The sequence below is a fragment of the Anopheles marshallii genome, chromosome 2, assembly GCF_943734725.1.
Source record: "Anopheles marshallii chromosome 2, idAnoMarsDA_429_01, whole genome shotgun sequence".
Classification (NCBI taxonomy): Eukaryota; Metazoa; Arthropoda; class Insecta; order Diptera; family Culicidae; genus Anopheles; species Anopheles marshallii.
The window spans coordinates 55616894-55644056 of NC_071326.1; the positions used below are offsets into that span (position 1 = coordinate 55616894).

Below are 27163 nucleotides of genomic sequence, written 5' to 3' on the forward strand. Positions count from 1 at the left end.
CCGTAGTATGAGTGTGGCGCGGAATCGCAGTTCGCCGCCGAGAAACAAGCGAGCTGTGTTTTTGTTTCCTCGCCCATGGCCAACCAGTTCCTTGGGAATACTTTCGGCAAACGGTCGCGGTCGCGCGAACGCATCACGGTCGAAGCGCTCCGAAACGTGATCTGAAATAACTCACGATCGTGTAAGATCGCCGTCGCAACTGGGGAGCGGGCACATTGTGTTGAATGCACTCGTACGTGGGTCCAGATTTGTTTTTAACGAAAGATTTCTATGCGCGAGATTTCCAGTTCCCGCAATCCAGCTGTCAACGACCGACGAACCGAAGACCGACGGAACATCTTGTGTGATCTTCATTTGTGTTACTGTCGGAACCGGTAGTTTCACAGATAAGAGTGTGATTGGAAGAATACTTCTCGTGAAAGTATTTTTTTCATGTTTTACCAAAGTGTCGTTAGTGCAAACTAAAAGTTCCTGTATAGTTTTTATCGAAGAGCTGTCATTAAATAGATCAATACATACGACGATCTCTGTTACCAGACGCGTGCGGAAGCGCTCTACAGTCATTGGCGTCGTTAGTTCCAGTATCCTGATATATCGTTCTGGCGCTTGCGTGGCTCAATCAAACGACAAAGTTCCTCCTGTCGAGATTCAAGAGCTATCAAGGTGTATCGACGAAGAGGAACAAGTGTTGTTGCCACCCAGCATTACGCACCGTTGCCGAGCTGGGCGTGTAGTTCTTAACAGCAGCACGACCACGTTGATTGCTTTCTTAATGATAGTGTTTGATGGTGGCAATTTTGTTGTTTATGTTAATTAATTTAATTTCATCAAAGACCGACATCTTGAACGAACGGCTAACCAGGAATCATATGCTGCGAAGTGTGACAGAGAGTAGAACAGATGCTACAGAGAAGTGTCCCGCATGAAAGTGATTCTACGTTTTCATATAGTATCGCAACCTTTGTATTGATCGTTGACAGGCGGTTGAAGTGTATTTCGCTGTGCATTAATGCGTGCAATTGCAGATAATAGTGATCAGTGCAGCCGATAATAGCATCCTTGCACATTGATAGTACTACGTTAATGAAAATAATGTCCTGCGATCTCTTTTTCGGTGTCTGCAGTCGCCCGAATACTCGCGGAAAGCAACACGCATAGATACTGAAACCAAAAATGTAGTCTCGTATGAAGACCAGATATATTTTTTTTAGAAAGTGCTTTGTGTAGATCAGCACATGTGATAAACATATACAAAGACTCAATTTGTGTTGGCAAAAGCAAAAGTGTATGAAACAAAGCTCTCAAAAATTACTGCGCACGGAAGCATAATGGATATGTCGGGCTCCAATTCGCTTAACATGCGACCACTGTTTAGCGGATATCCTTTTCAAGGTAAATTAATAACGCAATACAATACAGAACATATAATATGAACTTAGTATTAGGATGATATACAGTGTTATAATGTTTTGCATTCATTTTCGATGCATTTTTTTTTTTAATTTGTGTTTTGTTCTTCAAGGATTTCGAAATATAATCGCTAAGATAATTTTGCTACTATTACCCGTCTCCATCAATTCTGTTGCACAAAAAAAGTTATAGCGCATGAAACAAAAAAAAAAGAATAAGATTTGCTTCTGCTTTGTGGAAATTTGTATGTTGCTCGCATTATAACTAATCTTTCATTTCATTCAATAAACTCTTTTTAATGATAACGACTTTCCAGCTTACTACTACGAGCAACTATTATTTCTAGCCTTTTATCAATCTCACTTTTCCATTTAATGTAAATCAAAGTTTTTATAGAAATCATTTCATACTAAGGGGTCTTTTTTATGAATCGCTTAATTTAGCTAAATCCAAATCTCTTGTGATTGCATATCGTGTTAAGAAAATAGAACAACTATACATGGCACATGAGCTGCTTTTTTAACGCTATAAAGCATGTAACATACACCACACGGTCCATCATATCAATTGTCAGCTCAAACATTGAGGATGCTTCGGGTCAGAGGTTTTAGGCCTGTGCCGCCCATTTAATCAGTCAAGGTGTCGAAGCGCAAATTCACCGTGGAGATATACGCAACCCAAACAACAGACGACGGACGAAAAGCATCTATCAGCGATTCCTACGTACGAAGAATGTGTAGAATAAAAAAGGATCTCGCCTTTTTTCTTCTCAAAACCATGATCATTCTAATCTCCCAACTGGCTCCATTTGTTCTCTGCAGCCAACGCCACACGCAGAGGCAAATATTCTCGCGAGTTTTAAAAACGAACTTTGGGTGAAGAAAGGAATGGTATTCGGTTGCTGTGGCTATGGTGTTTCGGTGTGAGGCATATGGTGTACAAATTAGCTATACCTGAATTCCGACGAACCAAACCAACACAAACCTGGTCAACCGGGGGCGAGAAGAAATGGAAAACCGGAAAATCGGAATTTTTCACGCTTGGACCAGATGTTTTCCTGCCTCGATCGATCCGGTTCGATCGATGATGGCTCCTGGAATAAGATCATCTTTTTTGTAACACAGACACATGTGCACACATAAGCACATACAACTGGAACTCCACAAACGAATGCACAGCCTTTGTACACAGGCCCTCGCTGTCCATACGTGACGTCAGAGAGCCGCTGACAATTAAGTGCTTTTGCATCTTTGCCGTCGCTCGTGTCAGCATCGACAGCGACAATGTGATGAAAAGAATGGATGGAAGAATGCATGTTATACATTTCCCGATTTTTTTCACACCGGGCGTGCAGCAGCTGAAAATTATCTACCGAAAGAGCTGCTAATGGATGCGCAACAGTGCGCAATCCTCTAGCGTGGAATAATTGATCCTGTACAGTGATGTTATACTTTGTACTATGATCAATGTGATAATTTAAGCAATACGGCCTAGGGGTTTAGACAGTTAAAAATTTAGCTCAGATGCACCAGCGGACTTATACAAAATCATACGAATTATCATATTTGAGTGCGACACACCAAATTAACTAACATTTACTTTTGTTTTGATTTTTCATTTATTAGAAATGGATTATTATCTGCCTTTAAGATATATTTAATATGTTTGAGACTTTTCACATTGCGTTAGTAAGGAACTGTTCCTCGCATGTATCCTCGAAAGTGTATCGAAGTGCATAGAAGTTTAATCTCATAGACGAAGAACTGTTTTTGATTGCATATCCACTATCTTTCCTTAACAGAAATTTCTACTGGCAAATTCGGCAAAAGCCGATTGGTGTCCTTTTCGTACTAAATAGAGCATGGATTGGCAAAATTCCAACCAATCATTTGGTGTTAATGGTTTAACCAGCGCATCATAGATTCAAATACGATCCACTGCGTTTTAATTTTGTTAATTGGAATATGCGGCTTCAGTAATTGGAAATAGGCATGTCGAGGCACCCATATTTTACACATTTACACATTTACGCACATACACACATTTACACAACCAACTTAGCGCAAATAACTTCAAAGCATTTTTTGATAGATTTTTTCAGTTCAGTTCTAGGATAATGCTGCAACTGTCAATATGCCAGTTAACTACGTTGGCACCGTTGGCGACTATGTTGAACATTGAATTGAACATTGAAAGTTGAAATATGGCAGTTATGGCAGTTTAATATGCCAGTTGAAATTGTACGGATTCGTCGAAACTAAAGTTAGAACATAATTCATCGTTACAGCATTGGGATTACTTCCATTCAAGCTACCTTATTTCCATTTTTTTTAACAAACCGCTATTAAACAAAAGTAGTAAAGTGCAGCAGTCACTTGCTTTGTTGACTTTAATTTCTTTGGTCTTAAATTCCTACTAGGAGTCTGGATGTTAATTCTTTCAAGAATGTACGGGGCGTCAATAAACCCGCTAATAGGCTAATGTAAAAAAAAGGCACTGCGCCGTCATTCCGAAAAAGCAATAAAGCTCTCCTTATCAGTACAAGTAGCACCCTTAGATGAGTAACTCATGACTAATCTTCACTTTCTTCATTTTCGTACCTAGGTCAAGGACGTGTGAACCAGCTGGGGGGAGTGTTTATCAATGGACGACCGTTGCCAAACCACATTCGACTGAAAATCGTCGAAATGGCCGCCTCTGGGGTGAGGCCCTGCGTGATTTCACGCCAACTACGTGTTTCTCATGGATGTGTATCGAAAATCCTAAACCGCTACCAAGAAACCGGTTCAATTCGCCCCGGCGTTATAGGTGGCTCGAAACCAAAAGTAGCGACACCGGAAGTAGAAGCTAGAATTGAAGAGATGAAGAAGATGAACCCGGGAATTTTTAGCTGGGAAATACGGGAAAAGTTGATTAAGGTAAGCACCACTAGCACTTTGTTCGTTGCAAAGTACAAATCGAATCTTTTAGTTTTTTTTCATGTGACTAACGTTTATCAGAGGTTGCGAGATTCTTTCGAATATTCTACTACCACATGCTGCGTGATATGCTTGTATATAATGATTGTAATTCAACTCCATTTCTTAATACTCGAAAAAAATTTAAATTAAAAGCAATGGACATTCAAATACATGTTAAACAACAAGTAATTTTTTGATGGAATTATTTTTTAAATCTGGTACATATTAAGATAAACATTAGAGAAACACACATATTTTAATACAAGATAAAAACAAAAGCAACATTTGTATCTCATATTACTATGAACAGCCGCATCACCATCTCTATTATTTGCTAGTATCTCGATACACTTATGGCCTTACTTGACAAGGATAATGCAAATAGCCCAGTCATGCTGCTGTTATTAGCCCGGTGTAATCGATTTTCTCTCAACGTATGATCCCTTGGTAATGATGAGAATTCATTAAACAGTGTGGTCGTGTTACAAATATTTTAAACCTTGCAAGACCCTTTTTTCTCGCTTCTTATTGATTGCCTGGCACACACGCAATGAATTCATTGTTTGTAGTTTCCTACCGGATAGACAGTTATAATAAATGATAGTATTGATGGTCACCATTATTGAAACATCTGTCAAACGGTTGACGATAAATACCACACTCGCGTTTAGTCTAATTTTTCAATCAAACATTAAATTTATATAATCAAAATCTTTTAATTGTGGTTATTAAAAACGCTAGGAAAACAAAACTATTCTCCTGTGCGTTTAAACTTTTCGATACAAATGTCATGCTGCCGCCCATTTTTTTACACTGTTTTCTCAACGCAGTGGTCAAGCCGTATAATTACATTGAAGCAAGTAAACGTGGCTAAGCCCCAAACGAACTTTCAATGAAGCTTTCCGTTGATCAATCTTTCTTCTCGCGGTTGCGGTTGGAGGTCTTGGTAGCTAACACAACATCAGCGCTGCTGGTTCGACTGTGTAAGAAGCTACGGGGTGGGTACCAAAATTAGGAATCATTTTTGAGTGTTAATTTGCTGGGGTACACGAATCTACTACTTCCCAGATACCGCTAATGACTTTCGTCAATGATGAATAGCCCTCGGGGTCGCTTTCGGTAGTCGAAAGCCCTTTTGGCGGCTGATCATTTCTTCACTGTCTGCCCCAATGCGTGGCCTGGCGGTGCATGTGGAATATTAGCTTTAGCCGGCGAATTGTGATGAATGATGATATGGGCGATCATCATTGCAAGCTAGAAGCGGACGAAGGTGAGAGCATTCAGAGAATACGATACCTGTAAAACAGCGAGAATGAGACGTAAAGCGAGTTGAAAATTGACAAAAAAGCTCATCATTTCAACCAAAGCAGCCGTCGATCGACACAGACTTTTGCAATTTAACTGATACAAACATCATTCACAACCACCCGTTCAATCGGCCGAGTAAGCGTACCAGCGTACCATGCCAGGTCGTGTGGCGGCTGTTTGCAGTAAACATAATTTATTTTCCAGTGAAAAGTGTTTCGACAATGAAACTTCAATCTACTACCGTGACTCATCATGACGTAACATTCGGCCAGATGTATGAAGTCGTGAATGAAATTCTTTGCAAGCACTCAGCCAGGATGGTAGCTGCAGGCGGAAAGGCACCGCCAATTCCAGTCAATGCGACCCATTAAAACGATCTCCCGTGTTGGACGGATTACGTCTAACGCCGAAACGCGTTACATTTCTCACCCAAGGGAAATTCCGGTAGCGTATCTGATCTTTAGTCACGGATTGTTTAAAAATACATACATCCAATTGTTTGCCGGATCCCAATATTCCTGTAATATGTTGGTCAGAAGCAGATTAGTAACAGTGAAACAGGAGCAAAGAAAAATCTTTGAGATACTCTCGCTCCCAAGAATCGATCTGCTGAATTTGATTGATTCCAAATGAGATTCTTTGTGAACAGTTTAATTTATTCCACTCCCATCGCGTGTGTATCAGTCCGTCCCTTTAGCTTTTTTCTTGTGTTCGCCGAGCTAAACGAAGTATTTCGACTCTAATCTACTTGCCTTTCGTGAGGCCGGGTAGAGGTTTTAATAGTTCGATGGAGCTATTTAAGTCATTCCAACACTTGTACATGAATGAAACGTTCGCGTTTTTCATCAGTACTGGGGGTACCAGCTGGATATTGAACGATCGCGATCACACATCACCGATCAGGCTCATAATCTGCCGACTACTGACATTTATTCCAGGAAAATCTTTGATGCCGCTACCAGGCACGTATCTACTTCCACGGGACAAGCGCGGAATACATAGGAAATTACACTGCGATGATCCGATTAAAGAAATTTGTTTTCTATCAACCCGAATTGATAGGCACGAAACGTCAACGGAACACCTCGACGAAGCTGACAATCAAATACACAGCATCAAACAAGCTTTTTGAAGGTGGCTCTTCTTGCCTTTGGTTCGATGAATTGGAGCAAAAAATCTGTGGTCTTTGTCGTTTTTTATGGCACTGATCCAAGTTGGTGAGATAAGTTGTTTTTTTTTTCCTTCAAGCTGTCATGTCAATCTCACGGTACTATGCGAGCAGTAGTGTTGCTGGCAAGAATACGTTCATTGAGTCGGCAACACCAAAAGAACATCAAACCTCCCAATGAATAGATAGAAAGGAAGCGCAAGACAACAAACAATAAATTATAAATTGAAGGAAAAATAAGATTATGGAATAGAACTTTTCCCTTTCTGCTCTTTTACCATTCTAGACGGCCGGCTCGGACGACCCCAGCGATAATAGACATTCTGGTCAACTAGGACCTGATGTGGGCTACCGGCAGGTAAATGCCTTTTTATAGTACAAAATCCTCTCATTGGATATTAGTCCTTCGAACACTCTTCCCTTATTTTTGTGAACCAGATTCGTTAGAATACTTCATTCCAATGGCTAAATATCAGTCCCGAAGTTATCATTATTCAATTTTTTCGCATGTTCCATAATAAATGATAATCTAATCTGAACTACCTACCGAAAAACACATTTGTAGAACGTGTTATGATCATCAAGTTTGGAAACCATGTGAGTTAACTTGGTTGTTCGATGGCGTGTTTGGCAACGATGTATCAACTATATTTCAAGAATCTAAAAACGCCCGCATTGCCAAAGGAAAGTAATTAAGTTCTGCAATGATATCAGAATTTGAAAACCGAGATCACCGTTAATGTCGTACCATTCTGTCACTAATGCCAATGGAATTATTGAAAAGCGGCGCGAAATAAATAACGCTTATTTACATTGGGCGACAGCTTCTCGGGCGCTATCAAAAAGGATCGCAAAGCGCAAACGGTGCCACATTTGTGCTCATCGCGGCTCGTAATTTTACGGACGGCAGCTTACCAAGGCCACAATGATCAAAAACGGTATAATTCATGTGGCCATACACGCCTTTTGCAAAAGTTCCGCATCTACCAGCGCTGCTGCATACTCATCCCGGCCCGAGCTATCCCGTTTTGACGAAAGGAAAAGAATAAGCAGCACACACAGAAACAAAACAAAACAAAAAACAGCATTCAATCCGACATGAGAACTTAACCTTCATAACGCCTTCCTTCAACGAGTACGAGCGGAGATTTAATATGACAATCGGGCCGTGCATTCTCAGACATAATGCGCACCGTATTATACTGCACGGATTGAAATTCTTTCTGTTTGTTGATTCGCTCTTCTTTTATCACTTCATCCGTTGAGTTGAGTCGAGTATGTCACTATTAACGACTTGATTAGTCTGCTCGCTTTTACGTACTTCTTTTTTAATTATCAACGCTACGAAGCGTGGCTAAAATGTTAATACGTATTACCAATATACAAGTATTTTCCAAAACGATCGAAACTATGCAAGGAATACCCAATATGATCCATACTGTACCAACCTAAGCGCTTCATTTTTCCGGTTCAATTCCACCAAATGTTCCACCTAGCATCATTTTTAGCAGAAAGAATGCTCAAATGGAATGGATGACACACAGATGACACCTGTTACACACCGGCACGCGGTAGATTTTAGCGGCGAGCGACATGTTTTTACGCCCACCAAAATGCAGCCGATGTGCAATACAATATTAAGCAATTATTCGTCCTTATGCTTGCACAGCCTTCAGCCGAGAATCTCAAACGAGATGATTGGTACAGGGATTAACGTGTACAGCCACTTCGGACCAACACGTTGTGGATTGAGGTGTAGGCGAGAACGACCTTTAATTAAGAACACTAACTATAGCAACTGTTGACGTGCAAATGATTACATGTCTATTCGAGTAAGAACATCGTACCAAAGTAAAGTTCTAATTAACACATATTGATAGATCGATAGATTGGACATTGTGGCAACGGGATAAATATAATCCCTAAAATAATAACAAACAATAACCGCATGAAAACTGGTCCTTTATTTAACTGTTTGAGGAGATTTGTGGAGAATATATGCTAAAAGTGTGTTTCGTACTTTCATAGCAATACTACTTATAAAAACGAAGTTATGAGTATCATCAACTTTATGAAAAACACTAATGAAGTTGCTATGATTAAGGTGTAAACGCTACCATAATCGAATTTTAATGTTAAAGTATAGCAAATCATGAAACAACTAACAAATTTAAGATTTTAACATTTAAGACACGATTTGATAGACTCATCTACTATCAGGTGCTATTGATTTGTAGCAGATTGTAGGCTCATTTTTCATTTTTTTTTCATCTATGATTGACTTTCGCACCTACCAGAATGAATGTCGAATAGGTGTTATCATGATCATCATTTAATTAACGAACGCACGACCCGGACGGAGTGGATGAAAGGAAAGGCACCAGACTTTTTTCAGGTTTCTTTCTGTGTTCCGTCCCTTCCATGGGGCAGCGGTCAATATCTTTGATTCCTGTTTGATTTGAATTGTCGGATTTCCAACCTTTCGCTTTTAGGCGTCAGCATGACACTACCACAAACGGGTCTGATGACGGTCGTGAATCGTGATTGTGGTAAATTTAATTGAAAAATTAAAGGAAAACCAAAGAACCAAACCGACAAAACCGACACTTCATGACGGATGCTTTTGACGCAAGACAGGAAAGGGAAATTTTAGAATTTTGAAAAAAAAAAATTGAGATAATGCGAATCATCAAACGCATTCATATCCGTAACATAGTGTAAACTGAAACTGCTATCCAGGGAAATTGGTTAAAAATTGCACTACACTAGATAACATTCTTTCCGCCAACTGAAATTTGCATTAAAGACTCTTTATGACCTGACTAAAGCCGCTCACAACTCGTACCGCGTATTTAAGAATATCTTTGCTACAGAAATACAACATTCTAAATTTATTGTTCCGTCTCTCATACACCAACACACACAAGAAATTAACATCTCGTCCTAATGCCTAATGGTTGTAAAATGAGTCTATAATTTGAAAAGTAAATAACAACCATCAAACCAACATGTCCAGCGCGGATAGAATAGAAAAACGGGTAAAATCTAACAGGAAGCAACAAGTTACAGGAAGCAAAACCTAGCGGCGAAGGAAGCATTCCTGCCATGTGTTAGATAGTGGTGTTCAGGGGTGGGAAAATTTAATTAAAAGCTGTTAAAAGGGTTAGCACCTACAAATTTACAGCTTCGGAATCGGAATCGAAGTTTTTTTTTTCTATTCAGCTCACTGCACTGAGATCGGCGAGTAAAACAATACATTTCTCGAAACGAACCGTATGGTTGTTCGCTAGGAAAAAGTCAATAGGTCTGATATGTTGAGGGATATGCAGTGCTCTTATGCGCCTAGGTATCTTACGAAACAAGTATAATGAGAATCAAATAGAACGAGTAAACGTGCAGCTTCCTTCATATTTGTTTCGTCGACCACTTTTGATCATCTCATTCTTTGACCGGTTTGCTTGCAGGAAGGAGTAACGGATCCCCCGAGCGTGTCTTCAATAAGCCGACTTCTGAGAGGTGGCGGTGTAGAGCCAGGCCGGAAGGATGACGATGGTCGGAAGGATTACAGCATACACGGTATTCTGGGAGGTAAGTGCGCATTAGGGCACTCTGTATTCGTTTACGTATAATCCGTTGTATCGCAACATAATAACAGTAACCCCTATTTTCTTTTAAATAAACAGAGCTAAATGATTTCGCCCCAAATACATTGACAGTGGTTTAATATAGAATATTAATCCATTGATTAAGCTATTATTTTGATACATTCCAACATAAATGTTGGAGAACAGCACCGTTATATTAAAGTATTATAAAACGGTATGTGATTAAAGAGATTAGATTGATTTCAGCACTTTATTTACCTACTTAGCACTTTTACACCGTGTCACAAATTTAGAACTTTGGTAGTAATGGTGCTGATCATGGGTTCACGTAACAGTAACCATTTTAACCTTACCCTTTACTTGTCACTTTCGGTGTCCGACAGAAAATGACAGTGAAATACACATCTGATCTAACCAGACATCGTAGCTGTCACGAGAACTGGACCGCTCTTCCACAAAGGCGCTACAGTTTGTGTGCTGCTGTTCCGGGTCTCACAATTCAAAACGAAAGATACTTGCTTTGAGATCCAAAAACCAGCTCTTGTGGCTCAGGGAGGACGAAGTTGAGTGACACTAGAACGTTGATAACTTTATGCACATTGGGTGACACTTTGTTTCGTTCCAAGCTCCTATCGTTACTTAATATATGTGCCTCGCTGAATAGTCGTTGAAGTTAGTTGTACCAATATTCTAAGCACGAACCTTTTGCGCTGTTTGTATCATCCGCCCTTTCTTGCTTCGTGCTTCTATTTAAGCTGTAAAACAAATGTTGAAAGCGTAGGGCGCTAAATAGCAATTTCGCCACGTAGAACACCCTCAATGCCATTTCGAGAGATACCGATTGCCATTGCATAAACGTATTTGTAAGTTACGTAAGAAACACTAGTTTTATTTTGAGTTACTTTCACAATATTTGTTGTGGTAAATCATTTATTAATAGTTTCCTATTGATCAATAGAGAGTTTAAATATGTTTTCCACACATTTTGTCCGACAATTAAAGTGTTCAAATCGTGTTGTGAGTAGAGCATTTTTTCACAAATATTAAAATATTACATAGCACTGGCCTATAAACTGGGTGGGCCGCAGCTGTTTTGACATTGATTTTGTTGATGTGAATGCATACTTTTGTATAGCTTCCGGAATCATTGTGTTTACCTTCCTTGCAAGTGCCGATACCAAAGCCAAGCTTTTGTTCAATAATTCTTTCACAAAACAATATCAACCGACAAAGACCACGTGTTGACTAATTTCTGCTCACAGCCATTCCTTAAGGTCAGGAAAAACAATGCATATTGCAAGCATGAAATTTATGCGGCATGTGCCCGTAGTGCATTCAACTCTCCCGTAGAGTATTTGTACGCCCAACAAATAATACGATGAACAACCCAGAAGGTCATCTTTTTTCGTCGATACAAATGGGATCTTCTTGTTTACTGTCCAACCGGATGTCCGGAAGTGCAGTTTGTGAAACAGTTGTGATTAGCAGTAAAATTTTTTATTTGGGTAGTTTGACAATTTTGAAGACTTGCAGCCTTGCATGGCACCTTTAACAAGTAACGCAAGCCAAAAACTAATGTTTATTTTTTGCAAGCCGCACCTGCAGGAGAAAAATAGATTGAAAACACCGAAGTAAAACAGCCAACATATAACAATAAGTGGTTGGCAAACACATAAACAAAAGTGATCATATATTATATGTAATGACCAATCCTGATCTAGGGAATACGTGTACATGCAGATATTAATATAACTTAGTTATGCGTTTATAAGTTTATCGGCGTTTATCGGCTTCGAAGGGGTAACATAATTCTTCTTCTTCATTGGGACAACAACTTCAAGAGGCCATTTCTCAGGCAGCTTGTTCAGGAGGTGAACCTGCCATTTCTCCCGTTCTTTGGCTTTTTTATTTACACGTAGGCGCATAATCCGTCCTACGTATGGGGGATTGGTCCGGATGGAATTTTGGGTCGGTACTGTTGTATGAAGACTGACACTGTCATCAATACACCAGTCCGGTGCTGTCACATATATTTTTCCAGTAATACGGAATGTTATCTGGTCTTCTACGAATATAGTTTAAAACAAAAAAAAATGCCCCATTCTGTATCTGTGGCTTAAATATTAAATTTCTTCAAATAGGATGCATTATTTCTTAACATTTTCATGAGGAAAGCTATCTTTTCCTTAATGCTCTAAATGACGAAGGAAAAAAATGTGTAAGGAAAATCAGTGAAATCTTATGAAGTCGTCTTGCATATGCTAAATTGTGGATTTTTGTAAATATGCGGTTTTTGAGTGTAATTTCATCATTTTTTTTGTTGATTTTGGCCATAGTGCCACTATAGGAACCAAAAACATAAATATCCCTATAGTGGTAGTACAGTCGAACCATATGCATGTCATATTAATGCGAGCCAACTAGTGAGATCGCACTCGATGGAAGGGTTGTTTTACATTTATCAAAATCGAGCAATTAATCGAATAAGAACACGAAGTTCACTCGAACTGAAGACGAAGTATTTTCGTAGAAAAAATGACAACCTCGCTGGTTAGGAGTGCAACCCAACTATTGAGGTGCCAACCCTTCAGGGTCGACTGTAGCATTTGTAGTAGCATTTGCTTAGAAAACTTCTATGAAGCGACAATAGTAGGCTACTTGGACCTGAACTTTAGGTTGAAACAGTTTTTATCATTTGAGGGACAAAGGACGGAGGCTGGAGAACGAAACTGGATCATTTTCTCACTGTTATTGGAAAAGTGATAAAGTGATGAACAAAATATAGCATCACTATTGGTACACGGCACCACCACAGTATGAACCATACTACAATTATAAGTGCAACAGAATATTCACAAAAAAGGTGATTTTTTTAGTAAAAAAAATCGTACGAATTATGATTCGTGTTATTTACTACATAGAAACATGCAGAATTTACCCACATTTTCGTATTCATTTGCTGGTTTTGATTTCAATGATATTGATCTCTGTTACCATCGTACTGCTGGAAATCTATAATCAATCAATACGTTTCGATTATTGATCTATACCGCCTTCAGTAGCAATTACCTGCCAAACATTTGCTATTCTGTTATTGTGTTTTGTGTTCCCCTACCTCAAACGCGCCATAGAAAAATAAAACATGAATAGTGTCACTTCACAAATCGACCCTTAAGATACACAAGGAGCCTCACACCTAAACGCAAGAATCCCAAATCACATCTTTTCCCCTTTTTGTTTTGCTGGTGCTGTTTTCTGGGGTCTGGATTTTTCCCTACACCAAATGGTCATCACACTGCCGTACCGCCAACCGTGGTTCGGTTTCCTCTTTCAATCGGTGATTTGTGGTAACAGACTCTCTTACTGTTTCTCCAGCATTTACCACCGACGATGTTCGGGCGCATCCATTTTCTAAGGATTCCGACCTCAAAAGCCACCCGGGAAGGGTGACAACAATCAAAAGGTTGTCGTACAACATCATTTCCCAATTTTTCTAGCAGTTAGTATCCTTCAGCGGTATTATGTGAACCTCTTTGATGCAACACCGCCATATGGAAACCTTGAAAACTAGAGCAGCAAGACTCCCGAGCGGTCTTTATCGATGGGTACACTTTCGTTTCGGTGGTTGACTTCCTAATGTCTGACGCAATGGAACGCAAGAGGATTTCAACTAGGAAATACGAGACAGGGTGACGGCAAACCCGTGGTTCTAGGAGCTCTTTAGCAATTAAATCTTTCTGATAGGAGGTATTGGTATAATGAAGCAACGGTTAGTTGTTAGGAGCGTGTTGGTGGTCGCAGTAAATTTTAGAGAAAGTTGATAAATTAGAGTGTTCTTTACCACATGGTAGCAATAATGAAATATCCAACACACTTCGGGAAACAAAATAACCTTCTCATATTATCCCGCTTAGTTTTTTATGTGTTTCTGTTTTAGAACAATATCCACAAAGCACAGCTGATTGATTCAATTCACTTTATAATATGCATATATCGATACAATCATTTCTTAACATGATATTGCAACTAGGATAATTCATTAGTATGTTCACCATAACGAACAAGATGCAATTCTTCTTTATCGCCACAAAAACCTCAAATGGTCTAGGCTTGCCATTTCTGACTATCCTTGACTTTATTTGCCCGTAGTTGGATTGTTGGAGCAATACACAGTACTGACTATCTAGTTGTGAGTAAATTAAGTCAAAGAAAGGTAGAAAAAGCAGACCTAGACCTAGGTTGTTGTGTCGATAAGGAGAAGACGGATAGTAATTCCTGCATACGGGGGATTTTTCCTGATGGTATTTTGTACCAGTCCTATCATGTGAAGATCGGCGCTAGCACTACCGGGCCGCGCACTAGATGCATTTGGAATGTGATTATTGATATTTGAATAGTGATTTCTTTAACCGAAAATGTTGTTGAGTTGTGCATTGCCGACGATTCAGACTGATGGATTCTAACACGACTGATGTGTTACCATGTGATTTTACTCGTAGCATTACAAATGAAGTCTCATTTTGCAATACTTGCCTGATGTTACCTATAAATATTTCGTCTGTCACTAGCCGTATTTACGAAAACAACGCGATTTTTAACAAATAAACTTTTGTTTCTTTGAAGATTTAAAAGATACAGGAAGTTATCACCAAACATATTAAATCAAAGCGTATAATCAGGCAATCCGCCTGATAGAGCTTAGAGCAAGTGTAGAAATGTATTTTTCTTTTATCTATTTTATATGAAACAGCAGTTCGAAACAGAAATACCGCGGATTAAAAGTTTGGCATCTCACATTTTTTAAAGAAAACATCGCTTTTGAAAAAAACCTTTTGATGAGTAACCCATGAATCATTAATCTTCAAATGCATTGGTGCACCTGCAAGGATCTTGCGCCATAGTATGCTATCCACCAGCAACAGCATTACTCTTCTTTTAGTTGTAGTTGTTGCTGTGTATAGCATATGCGTCCAGTTGATTTGCTTCGTCAAACTTTTCAAAAGGTATAAAGTCACACATTGAGCGCAGCTTTGAATTAATTTATCGCCTTTGAACTCGCCCGGGAATAAATGTTGCGGTTCTATTTATCTCTGTCGGCTAAATCAACAATTTTATCCTGTGATCTTTTGTTTTGAAGATGATGATACCATAATACAAAGCTGTCGAATTGATCCTGCCAGGTTTCAAGGAATAACGTGTAGATTTCGTTTTAGTGGTTGGTTTATTTCTATTTTTTTGTAAAAAATTAATAAATTGTAGACTGCTCTAAATTTGAACCCTAAACTGGGGCTATTAACTAATCAAACATTGCTGAATTTTATATTTCATCGATTCAAATGAAAAAGACCGTTTTATCTCTTGGTTAAATGTTATGCATGCGCCGCGTATGTAATGAAGCACAAACGCATTTCAAATACGGAAAGTAACAACAAACGAACGATATGAGCAAATCAAGGAAGAATGTTGGATTTAATAACAAACAGTACGATTAATACTCGTCCTATGTTGAATTCAGCTTTGGATGTTATAAATTACAAATTTCCGTTATCAAGAATTGAACTTACGGCCGTTCTTGCGCGGAAAAAAAGAACTTACTTCCGTTGTACACTCCATATAAAATGTCTTCCGGAAATGAGGTCACATCTAATGCCGGAGCGCCCTTCTTGTGGTTGCATCATATGTATGTCGCCTTGGAAACTACACTAATCCTTTCTTGATTCTCATTGTGTTCTTCACACACTAACCATGTCGCACCTTCCATGCCTTGATCGTATCGACCGATACTACTCCCATTTGTGCCCTCCAACACTGAACAAATGAGGCGAAATCCCTTCATAAAAGGAGCCAACTAATAAATGAGTGTGAGTTTACAGCAGCTAATACCGCAAAATTGTACCTAAGTGTCAACCGACACAATAGGTCACATGATACCGAAGCCAATATACCTTACGGCGGTGAACTTCAAAAGCGATCTCTTCTCTCGGACCTGCTATTCGGTTTGTACGTACAGTACGCGATGGAATGTCCAAACGAGCCAAGAAAACCGACGGCCAGCCATATAAATGAAGGTACTTCGTTTCAAAAGCTTAGGCTCTCCGAACTGCTCAAGTGCACAGGGCTCATCCGTTCGCCATAGACGCTCGGTCGCGGCGAAATGAAATGAAAAATTGGTAAACGAAACCTTTTAGCCTTATAATAATTTATTAAGGGGATTCCAACCGTCAGACCTAGTGACGCTTGTTCCCGCTGTACTGTGGAACGCCGCCGAGCTAAGGATGATGTTACGAAGAGAATGCGAAGAATGAAAGAGGCCAACACCAAACAGACACCGAAGGTGTTGAACATGATGGTGCCTCACACGATTGCAGCACCGGTCACAACTTCCTGTACTTGCTGCACTGATTACTGAAAAATGACATTCAATATCCGATTATGAGCTGCGCGCAGTTTCTCCGAAAGTTTATGACATGCTTGGAATGCTCGTAAACATGGACCGTACAAGCGAAACCACCGTGCAAATATGTACCAAATGTAAAACCTCATTTTAAGAAATGAATTTACAACATGGTTATCATGGGGGTGTTGAAGCATGCTATTGTTATCTGTCCATGATTTAAGAGTTAAGTTGAATGAAACATGAATTATTTACTATGTTTAATTAAAATTGCACAAAGCAGCTCACTGGCCGTTCCTGATAGAATTAAAAAATAAACATTGAGCCAATATTCGCCCATAACTAACATTCTTATGCTGGCTGCATTGGTAGTTTCCATTTAAAAGTTTCGTACACAATTGTTACAATTATGAATAAAATATTTGCTACAGTTGAAACTACAAAGCAAAACATGCCGAGACGATACTCGTGATGAACCGTCGTTTACCAAACTCGTACGCCTCATTTCAGGCAAATGCTTCTAGATATTTCTCCCCGAAAGCCACGCTGTCTGCGTAAGTCAATTTGCTCGTTTCTGCCTTTCCCCATTCGCCTCGTGGTGTCTTCAGTGTATGGACTATTTTGCTTCCAGATTAACACAAAACTTGCCCTCAGGCGACCACTCTTGAGCTTACCGCATTTGCCGTTCTGATGAGAAACCTTCTGTCTGTCGCTGATCATTTGCTATCGATCCCAAAGCTCCATCCGTAGCAGAAAGTCTTAAATTTGGCTTTGTTTTGTAAACCGACTGACCGAACAATAATGACCTGTTCGCTTTAATAGCTTTTTAACGAACGTTCTATACCGTACTGAAGCATGCATATCAATAAAAAGGAGAACTCCGCATGGAGGCTGAAGTGCAACAAGCCAAGGATCATAAAAACCGGGAGAGCTTTTAAAGTTGATTTGTGAATATTGTGACACTCTAATGATACTGCTTTTGTTCCTTTTGCTTGGACTCGCCTCTTACATATCACATACATGTCTAACTTCTTTCTCTTAATACGTAAACTGAGCAGAAGAGTTTTAACTTACAATTCATTGAACTGGAAAGAGTTATTGGCTGGAGCGAATCGAGCTTATCTTTTTACAACATGTAACAACTATGTTCGACTGAAAACAGTTTACGCAAACTTTTTACTAAAAAAAACTAAATACACGATTGTTATCTTACTCTCAACATAATTATCACCATATCGTGACATAATTGTCGTCACGAGCAATGCTTATTTTCCCATTTTATTCTCACTTTTTATACGCAAAGAACGGCCTGGAACGGCGGCCTTCTTAGATTTTTTTTTGTTTCGAAGCAAAGTTTAGCGTCGTATCTAATTCTCGGGGTTGTATGAATTGAAATTCTTTAACGTGTATCTAATTCAAAGCATATGCAATGGTTAATATAGGTCTAACATCTGGAAATTCCACCCTCGCGAACGAAAACTAAACGATCACATTCATCGCAATCCATTGACTTTCGGAGACAGTTCCGTTAATCTCGGTATGCTTTCGCTTAACATTACGAATAAGTTGTAACTGTGTGGTACCAAACCACCAACGATGCAGACAGAAATAAATGCTTGCCACTTGTTTGGTGTGTTTCGGGTTCAGACATATTTCCACAACATCTGGTGACTCTGTGAATGTGCTGTTGGTGGGTAGAAATTTTAACTGATTTCAATTACACGCCACATTATGCCACCGAACAAGCACCATTCGTCCGTAGCGGAGACTAATTTCAAACCCTGTTTTTTATGTATTACTTCTCTTTCCATTTCATCGCCATCGATGGTGCCCCGATTGCGACATGATCGGTGTTTCGTCATCTGCTAGGACGCGGATCGGACTCAAGTGACACCGAATCGGAACCGGGAATACTACTGAAGCGGAAACAACGTCGATCGAGGACCACCTTCACGGGTGAGCAGCTGGAGGCATTGGAAAAGGCCTTCCAGCGTACGCAGTATCCGGATGTGTACACGCGCGAAGAATTAGCCTCCACTACCAACCTCACCGAAGCGCGCATACAGGTATGGTTTAGCAATCGTCGTGCCCGACTTCGCAAGCACGCTGGAGCACAAATGTCCACCCCGCTCAGCAGCTTGGGTACTCTGCCAATGTCGCAATATCACCCTGGAGTTGCGTCCAACGATTCGTACCAAATGGCGGCGGCAGCCAACTATGAGTTTGTTGCGCAAAATCCTGCCACCTTTTCCTCGGGCCATTTCCAACATGGTCACTTTGGGGGACAAAACTTTACTACCAACCACATGGGCTTCCACCAAAACAATCAAGGTAACAGAACAGTGCATGCATGACGATCGCTGAAGAACACTGAGTAATGGATTATGTGCTATTTTCAGAATTTCTTCCTTCCGAATACACCAAAATGATGAGCGAAGAGTACATTAAGCCGGCGCACGAAAATTCCATCAAATTGAGCCCTTCAACTACGCAGGCGGAAAACTATGTTAAAGTACCACCGGTCCCTCCGGCAGCAGCGCCCATCGTCACGCAGGAAACCCCTTGGAGTCAGTCTTATCCACCCCATCATCCGGGACAGGCGTACGCCACTAATTTGGTCGGCTGTCCACCACCGGTTACAACTGCTACTGCAGCAGAATATCATTCGATGCAACAGGCAGCAACCTCCTATCCCAACAAATACTGGTCCTGATGTGTTATCGTGATATTAGGTACTCGCACGCTCGCATTGCAATACATTTGGGAATGTTTTAATTCACGCTAAAGCATCGTTATGCGACACAAACGTCATTAGAAGCACCCCACCTCAAAGTCAGACCATGTTGCTGATTCATAGACTGTAAACAAAGATGCTACTCTCTCGACGGGAGAATAGCTTTGACGCACTAGTAATAATACAGCTTACTGTTCTAGTGACGACGTTCCGCGCTAGAACTCTCTAGGATATATATATTTTTATTTATTTTGCTTGTAGCATACTATTTTAGCCGAAATCAACAAGTTTGGACATTGTCGTACCACTCAAAACGATAAGGATGACTTATGTACGATCAGTTCTACATTAATTAACTGCTTAAGAACACATTTCATATACGAAACATTGACAAATAAACCCTCTGCTCTAAATTACAAATTAAAAAAGCTAAATTACAAATTATTAAATTACAAAATGGATTCAGACCTAAAACAGTTGTTCAATTATATTTACCTGAAACCAGTGAAACCTGATTTTCCGAAACCATTTCCTTTCGAAACCTTTTTTTAATATTTGGCAACCCGGAGACATGATAGTTGCGGCATCGATCTTCACACAAACGGACCGGATCAAAACCACATTCGGACTAATCCCCCGTAGCAAGGACTGACTATATGGTTACATGGCAATATAAGTCGATACGGCTAGGCTGCTTTAACGAAAAAGAAAAAAAAACGAAACAACATTACTAATTCTAGAATTGTTGTTTTTTTAGTATTTAATACGTACTTACTATTAATTTATTTTAAACAAATGCGTTGATGAAATAGGAGCTCCTAAAATTTTCATAATTTCGTTCGTAAATGGTTTATATCATACATAAATTAATATTAATCGTAATTTAAAACGATTCCGGAGTGCTAACGACCAATAAATCATGTGAACCAACACATAATTGGTATTGTTTTTGGTAGCTTTTCTTTAGTTTTCCTTAAAACTATTATGTTAAAAAAATTAACTATTTTGCCTTCAAATTATTACTCTTTCCATCACTTCATCGACTTCAAGGCCACATACGACAGCATAGGCAGGGTAAAACTTTACGACGCAATGAGCTCTTCTAGAAATCCGATAAAACTGACCAAACAATTAACAATGACAATGTTGTGGATGGAAAACTCTCAGAACCCATTCCTACCACCAAGTGACTGCGCTAAGTAGATGGGTTGCTTGTCTACTCTGGACTTAGCGCTAGAGAAGGCCATCCGCGACTCGAAGAACCATCGGTGAATGGAAACTACGGCGACCATTTTCTATAAGTCATTGGTATAGAAATCATTGGTATACGGCTCTCTTATGTAGCGCATACTTGAGGATTAAACAGGCGGTTGAAAAACTCGAGTTGGAGTTGGAACCAAGTTGGTGATGGCACCACCAGTGGCCTTGCTAAAAAATACTTCCTTATGCAAGAGTGGCGTACAAATAGGTGATCGCTGCATCGAAGTCGTCCAAAATTGCACCTATCTGGGGTGAAAAGTAAGCACCGATAACAACATTAATGTTGAGATACGCGCTAGGGTGCTGGCTACCGATCCTTTTACAGTCTGAGGAAACTTCTCTACTCAAAACACTTGATAATCACTATCTCCGAAATTACGGCATTTGAAGACCTCATTTATTGGCTTTCTTAATGTATAAGTATTTACTGTAAAGCAAAAATACTGCTAATACCGATATGTTAAAAATAAAAATTATTTTTATCCAGGTCTGTGTTCACAGTGCAATGAAAGCCTCTTGCGATGTTTTTTACACTGATCGCCTAAAAGTATGCAATTTGCTACACAGTCACTTGCACATTCAGCCTGTATACAACCGTATCTTTCTATGTGTAACGCTCACGTTTTCGTGAAAACTGTTTGGATCACTGACTACTAATTGCAGGATTCAACTAATTGCAGGATTGCGCAGGAAATCAGTACATCAGAGTGATACATTGAAGCGAGTAGGTTATACCAAGTGTGGACAAAGCCCAACCCGCCAGATGACGTTAGAAGGGGCCAGACAAGGTCATCGCTACATCGCTACCTTAGAAAAAAACAGCTCTTTTCATGTGTGCTTCTTGTGAATTAAAACAAATACGAAATGTGTCCTATGCTTCTTTGGGCACCTTTTTTACATCCGCCAATGAAGGACTTTACAATTGTGGTTTTAAATCCACCCCTGGTCTGGCCTGGATCCAGATTGTACAGCATTTTTTTTTGTATTATTAATAATTTTTATGGTTTTAAGCGGGAAGCGATTACAAACAGCCTGACAAAGAACAGCTGAGAAGTTTGCAATCCTAATTTCATAAAAAAATGTATAGTATATGCACCAGAAACACAGATACAGCATGGTTATCTTATAATTGTGTTTTAATATGGTTTAATATCACTTAAGTTTTGTTCAAGTCTTCATGAACTATCTTCATAGAAGTGTGCAACATGCAACAGGCAATATAACCTAATTAATTTGTTTAACAACTCATATCCCAGCTTCGGGATTTTCCATCTTTGGGTGGTCTCCAGCGTGGTATATTTCGGTAACAACCTTTCGTGTGTAAACCAAAGAAACGGTCCAAAATCCCCTCCAGACCAATCCTTCGTACGCAGGACTGATTATCCATCAGAAATGGTAGGTCGCTTGAGGTTCTTGTGCCAGTTATGAAAAAAACAAGAATGCCTGTCTTTAATGCGACAGAAGCCCGGTCATTGTTTCCAATGAAAAAATTAAAAATATTCAAGACATTAGGCCCAACAATCTAGCATTTTGAAGATTCTCATGTTGCATAGAAAACTACATAAGAGTTAATTTAAAACTGAAATTATTTCAATTATGTTTAAATATTACCAATATTGAAATAATATATTTTTGTGGGAAACGGTTCGGAACCCCATTAAGCATCACCGTTTGGGAAAAAGGGTAAATGCGCTTATGATTAACACATTGTATAACACGAATAATGTGCGATACTCACTATTTCTTGATGTATTTGAACATTTACTGTTTGGATTTAGTAAAAACGATTTGAAATAAAACATGTTCAAATCCGACTTTGTATTGACATGAAAAATAAAATTGTTTCTTGGCTCAATTAAAAGTGCTTGATTTGCTGTAATACTATTTAGTGGTAACTCGATTTACATAACTGCAGGTGTCCAAGTGCTCAAGATTTCCTTTAATCACGATAAATACGGCAATCGATCTAGTTTTATTTTTTACAAGAACGAAGATACAGAAATTGAGGGCCATTTTGGCCAAGGAGGTAAATGTACTGGTGTGTCTGCTACCGTTATTGGATCAATGGAACTAGTTGGGATTTCGGTCTGCGGTTCGGGCGTTGATGCTGACGAACTAGTTTCACTCATCATCATAGTAGTTGATGGCATTTCGGTAGTTGTACTCATTGGAGGAGGTAAACATATCCCAAGTTTGGGACTAAATATGGATCCTACCCCTGGACACACTTGCTCATAGCCAAACAATTTTCCACTAACCTTACGACACCAGTAGAACTTTGAAGAATCACCGGGCTTCGCCAAAAAGCCTTCCCTTGGGCACTGGAAAACACAACTATTGGAGAGCACGTTGAATTCCGAACCTTCGGCGCATTTGTACACTATTACGTTTCGTAACGTTGACCGGTTCCTAATGCGTTTGTAATTGCAGTACGCGTAATATTTTGAATCCTGTGGAAATGGAAGGAATATAGATCTTCCGTTCGGGCGACATTGGATTGTTCGACATTGAGCATTTCTACTGCATGTCTGTTTCTTAGAGTTGTACACATATTCGGAAGGACATTTGAATGGTCGCGCATAACTTCCAATGGACGTACAATGGTGGAATTTTCTGCAATCCAGTGGATCAGGAAACACCCCCAACCCCGTGCACAATATACCAAATCTGGCCCCACCTATCCCCCCATTATGTCCACCGAAGCCTGCCGTATATCTGCACTCTGGAAACATGGGATCAACCGTGGTCTGACATGCACCTCCCATCCCCTGGCCAAGGGTGTGACAGTACGTTGATGGAGGACAATTATTTTCCGGCAACAATGACTGATCGCTTATTCCTGGTATGCAGACACGAACTCGTCGACAGCCGGTACACACGATCGTCGTTGTGTTAGTGCAGCTTCCCGTCAAAGTCTTGTCGATAAAGGGTGGCGACAGCTGGAAACCGGATGCCGCTCCGTACCACAGCGAGCTGGGCATTTCATTATCTTGCATCACATTTTCCTCCGATGAAGTAAGTGGGTCAAACTCGTTTGTTTCCAAATAGTCAGGATACATTTCTTGCCCGTGGGTGACAACCGCCAAAACAAGCTGTTGAATAAAACGGTATTTAATTTTACACGAAATGAAAACAATTTCTCATAACTTACCGGCAAAAGCAAACTCACTGCTTTACGTTTGTCCATTACTATTAGCTGCATCCCCAGTCGTCAAACTTGAACTATTCAAAGGGAATAGCTTTACGGGTGCTTTTTATTCACGAGCGCGTCTCTGTACATACAGCTCTACAACCTACTTTTGCTGTGCAAACTGGAGCAATTGTTATGTGTGAATTATTTCTAATCACATAGCTAAATACCAAAACCGAAAACATATGTTAGGTCTGCGCATCGTGCAAATTGATCATGATCGCGTGTAAATATGATGTATGACCTGAAATCATAACCAAAACAACTTTTAGAGTTTCAACTATTCTTCTCAATCTCAACCCACCCATGTTGGAAGGATGACCCTGGAAGTGCCATGCGATTTAAACTTTTTTATAATGTTGAATTTTTTTATAATGTTTGAATTGTTGAATAACGTGACCACGTTACAATTATTTCAAAGGCTCGGACTATGTTTTCATTATTTTTTTAATTTAATTCATACCATCCAAATAATCAGGCCCGGTACTTCCAGTGTTCACGAATTTGTCTAGCCATATTGGATAGTATATTCTATAGTCGTTACACGAATAATGCGTTCCTCAGAAATTCGCATAAGTCGAATTTATTTATATCATCAATTATTTGTTGTATAGACAAATAGAGTAATTATGATGAATACTTATTTGCACGTTCCGAAACATATTGAATTTAGATATTTTTATTTTTTTCCAAAAAAATCAGTAAAATTTTGAAATAAAGTGAAGTGTTTCACGTTTTTGGCGGATAAAAAATTGAAATCCACTTACAAACTCCTCCCGCTGTCACAATATAATATTTAAGTAATTCACGAATTCACGCAACTCGCAAAAATACTCTATCTTATAAATACCAAAATAGGTAATAATCAAAATAATTTCATCTGTAAACATATCAGTTACACTCGAGCTCGAATAACCTGTATAGTACGCTTCATTTTATTGAATCTAAATTCTTTTGAAATTAGATTAGTGTTCAAAACTTTCCACATATATCTCTCAAAGAATGGAATGATTGTTCATTTGTTGATTATAGTTTGCATATTTTCCTCTCTTCGTCATACGTTAGCTGCAAAGGGCATCGCTGCTCGAACAATTCCAGCTGCATTAATTTGTCAAACATGTAACAAGAAAAACAATTATGAGAAATGTCTATGGCTACGAATTCAACATAGACGGTGATGCTCACTTACCTTGAACGGTGTGACGTAGACACATTCGTAGTACCTTTTGTTATCTTCCGGATACGGGAAACGGCCACTCTCTCGGCATTCAAACTTGCATCGTTGCAGTTTTACATCATACACATCCGATTCCCGGGGACATTCGAACATTACCGGTAAACCGCTGCTCGAGCAAAAGAAATAAAGCTGAGGAAACGGTTTATAGACGAACCACTTGTTGCGATTCAACAACAAATCACAATTGACTTGGTAACAGTCATCCAACGTTTTGCGTAGAAAGCACGATGAGGACGAATGATTGTAGGCATTATTCGCTGCCAAACAACTCACAGATGTGGATACCTGTTTCTCGTCGCAGTATATATACTGGGTGCAATTAGCAGGATCTGTAGCAATAGAAAAGCAATAACGTAATAACAAAGTAATTGAATGATGATCTCACGACTAAATCGTAATATATTTGATTCGTACCTGGATAAAATCCAGCCTTTATCGGGGGACACAGATCGTCTGCCATACCGCATGTACTCTCTGCTTCATATTCCGCTGAACAGATACCGTCTCCGGTACAGTAAGGTTTATCTGGTTCTACATCTTGACATTTGTAGCTAGTGAGAACTGTTTGATCGTAGCTACAAATGTTCACCGTACGACAATCAGCGCAACCTTGCCGTTTTCCGGAATCACACTTATCACTCGCGACGCGTGAGCTGGAAACCACAAATAAGCTCATCGAAACTGCCTTTAAAATTTTGTTAATGAGAAGCTATGACACGTTGATGTATTTCTTTATATTGGCTCACCTCCTTAACACACATTAAAACACAGCACCAAACTATGCGTTGCCACAACATGGTACAACATGGACATGGACGTTTTAGTTGTTAATGAAATCACGTTGCATGCCTTTTATATCAACGGTAGCGTCCAAACTGGCACATTAGACACATACAACAGTTGATAAGATAAAAAAACATATTCTTTATCAAGAATGACACGATACTTTTGCAAACTTTCTAATATTCATTTTTCTTGTCAACCATTCTTCACATATTGCTGAAACTGTTCGGTTCGGTCCAATAGAAAAGACAGTAATGCGTGACGGAACAACATGTTCGAACATGATTCAAAGCTGTAATGAGCGAAGATCCGATTATTTACATACAGATAAGTTAATGCACAAACATTCCAACCATTAAGCAAGGTAGACAAAACACAACTGAATAATAAAACTGCTTCACTTAAGGTCAGTTATTGCGCATATATAATTATGGATTATTTCTCAATTGGTTTAAAATATTTAAAAATGACTTTAACATTTTTGAACAGTTTATTTGTTGTAAAAAAAACATATTATTGCGATCGGCAACGGCTGCACGACGAGAGAAGACTTCTAGGTAGACGTCTAAAAGTTACTCCCGTTTTCTGATCAATCTTCCCATCAATCTTCCCATTCCTAGAGCATCAGGGGATATGCTGATGCTCTGGAATCACGTTGTCCAACACAGGACCAGGGTGCAGGATGCATACCAACGTTGGTAATATTCTATAACAGAACCATATACTAATTTATCAGAAGCTAAAATCCCTTAGCGACCAAGGCTTGAGACTTTTAATATGCTTACGATTCAGAGTCGGTGGTTGTTAATCTGTTATCTCAGCCATTCCATATGACTCTATCTCAATTCGACCCTATCCCGTCGCATTTATCCAATGTGAAATGTTTCGAAAGACTGATGTGGTTTGTAGTTACTTCAACTAATTGTGTGCGGCCATCATCGATGAGAAGTTGGCGAACTGTCAGGAGAGGGCGAAATGTTGCGACACCACGAAAACGCGACGATAAGCGCAAAACGGCAGTGGCAAACGAGAAGCGGAGAGAAACACACTGAGGGATTTTATCCCTGCGCTACGCTCCGTAAACTAAAACAAATAAAGACAATCTAAAACCTAA

The 27163-nt window shown here is 39.5% G+C and overlaps 3 protein-coding genes across 3 annotated transcripts; 1 reads left to right on the forward strand and 2 right to left on the reverse strand.

Moving 5' to 3' along the window:
• Positions 1-1328: 1328 nt before the first annotated feature.
• On the forward strand, positions 1329-19558 carry LOC128707141 (protein gooseberry-neuro). Its single transcript, XM_053802088.1, has 6 exons — positions 1329-1392; positions 4015-4328; positions 7133-7204; positions 10311-10434; positions 18715-19176; positions 19245-19558. The coding sequence occupies exons 1-6, from the start codon at positions 1329-1331 to the stop codon at positions 19556-19558; spliced, it is 1350 nt and encodes a 449-aa protein (XP_053658063.1).
• A 3260-nt stretch (positions 19559-22818) lies between these two features.
• LOC128707630 (uncharacterized) lies at positions 22819-24026 on the reverse strand. The gene is made up of 2 exons (XM_053802588.1): positions 23991-24026; positions 22819-23931 (listed from the first exon to the last, which is right to left on the reverse strand). Exons 1-2 carry the CDS (start codon positions 24024-24026, stop codon positions 22819-22821), a joined length of 1149 nt encoding a protein of 382 aa, XP_053658563.1.
• Positions 24027-25055: 1029 nt separating this feature from the next.
• Positions 25056-26063, reverse strand: LOC128718176 (uncharacterized). Its single transcript, XM_053811848.1, has 4 exons — positions 26013-26063; positions 25681-25951; positions 25219-25595; positions 25056-25127 (listed from the first exon to the last, which is right to left on the reverse strand). The coding sequence occupies exons 1-4, from the start codon at positions 26061-26063 to the stop codon at positions 25056-25058; spliced, it is 771 nt and encodes a 256-aa protein (XP_053667823.1).
• Between the last annotated feature and the right edge of the window lie 1100 nt (positions 26064-27163).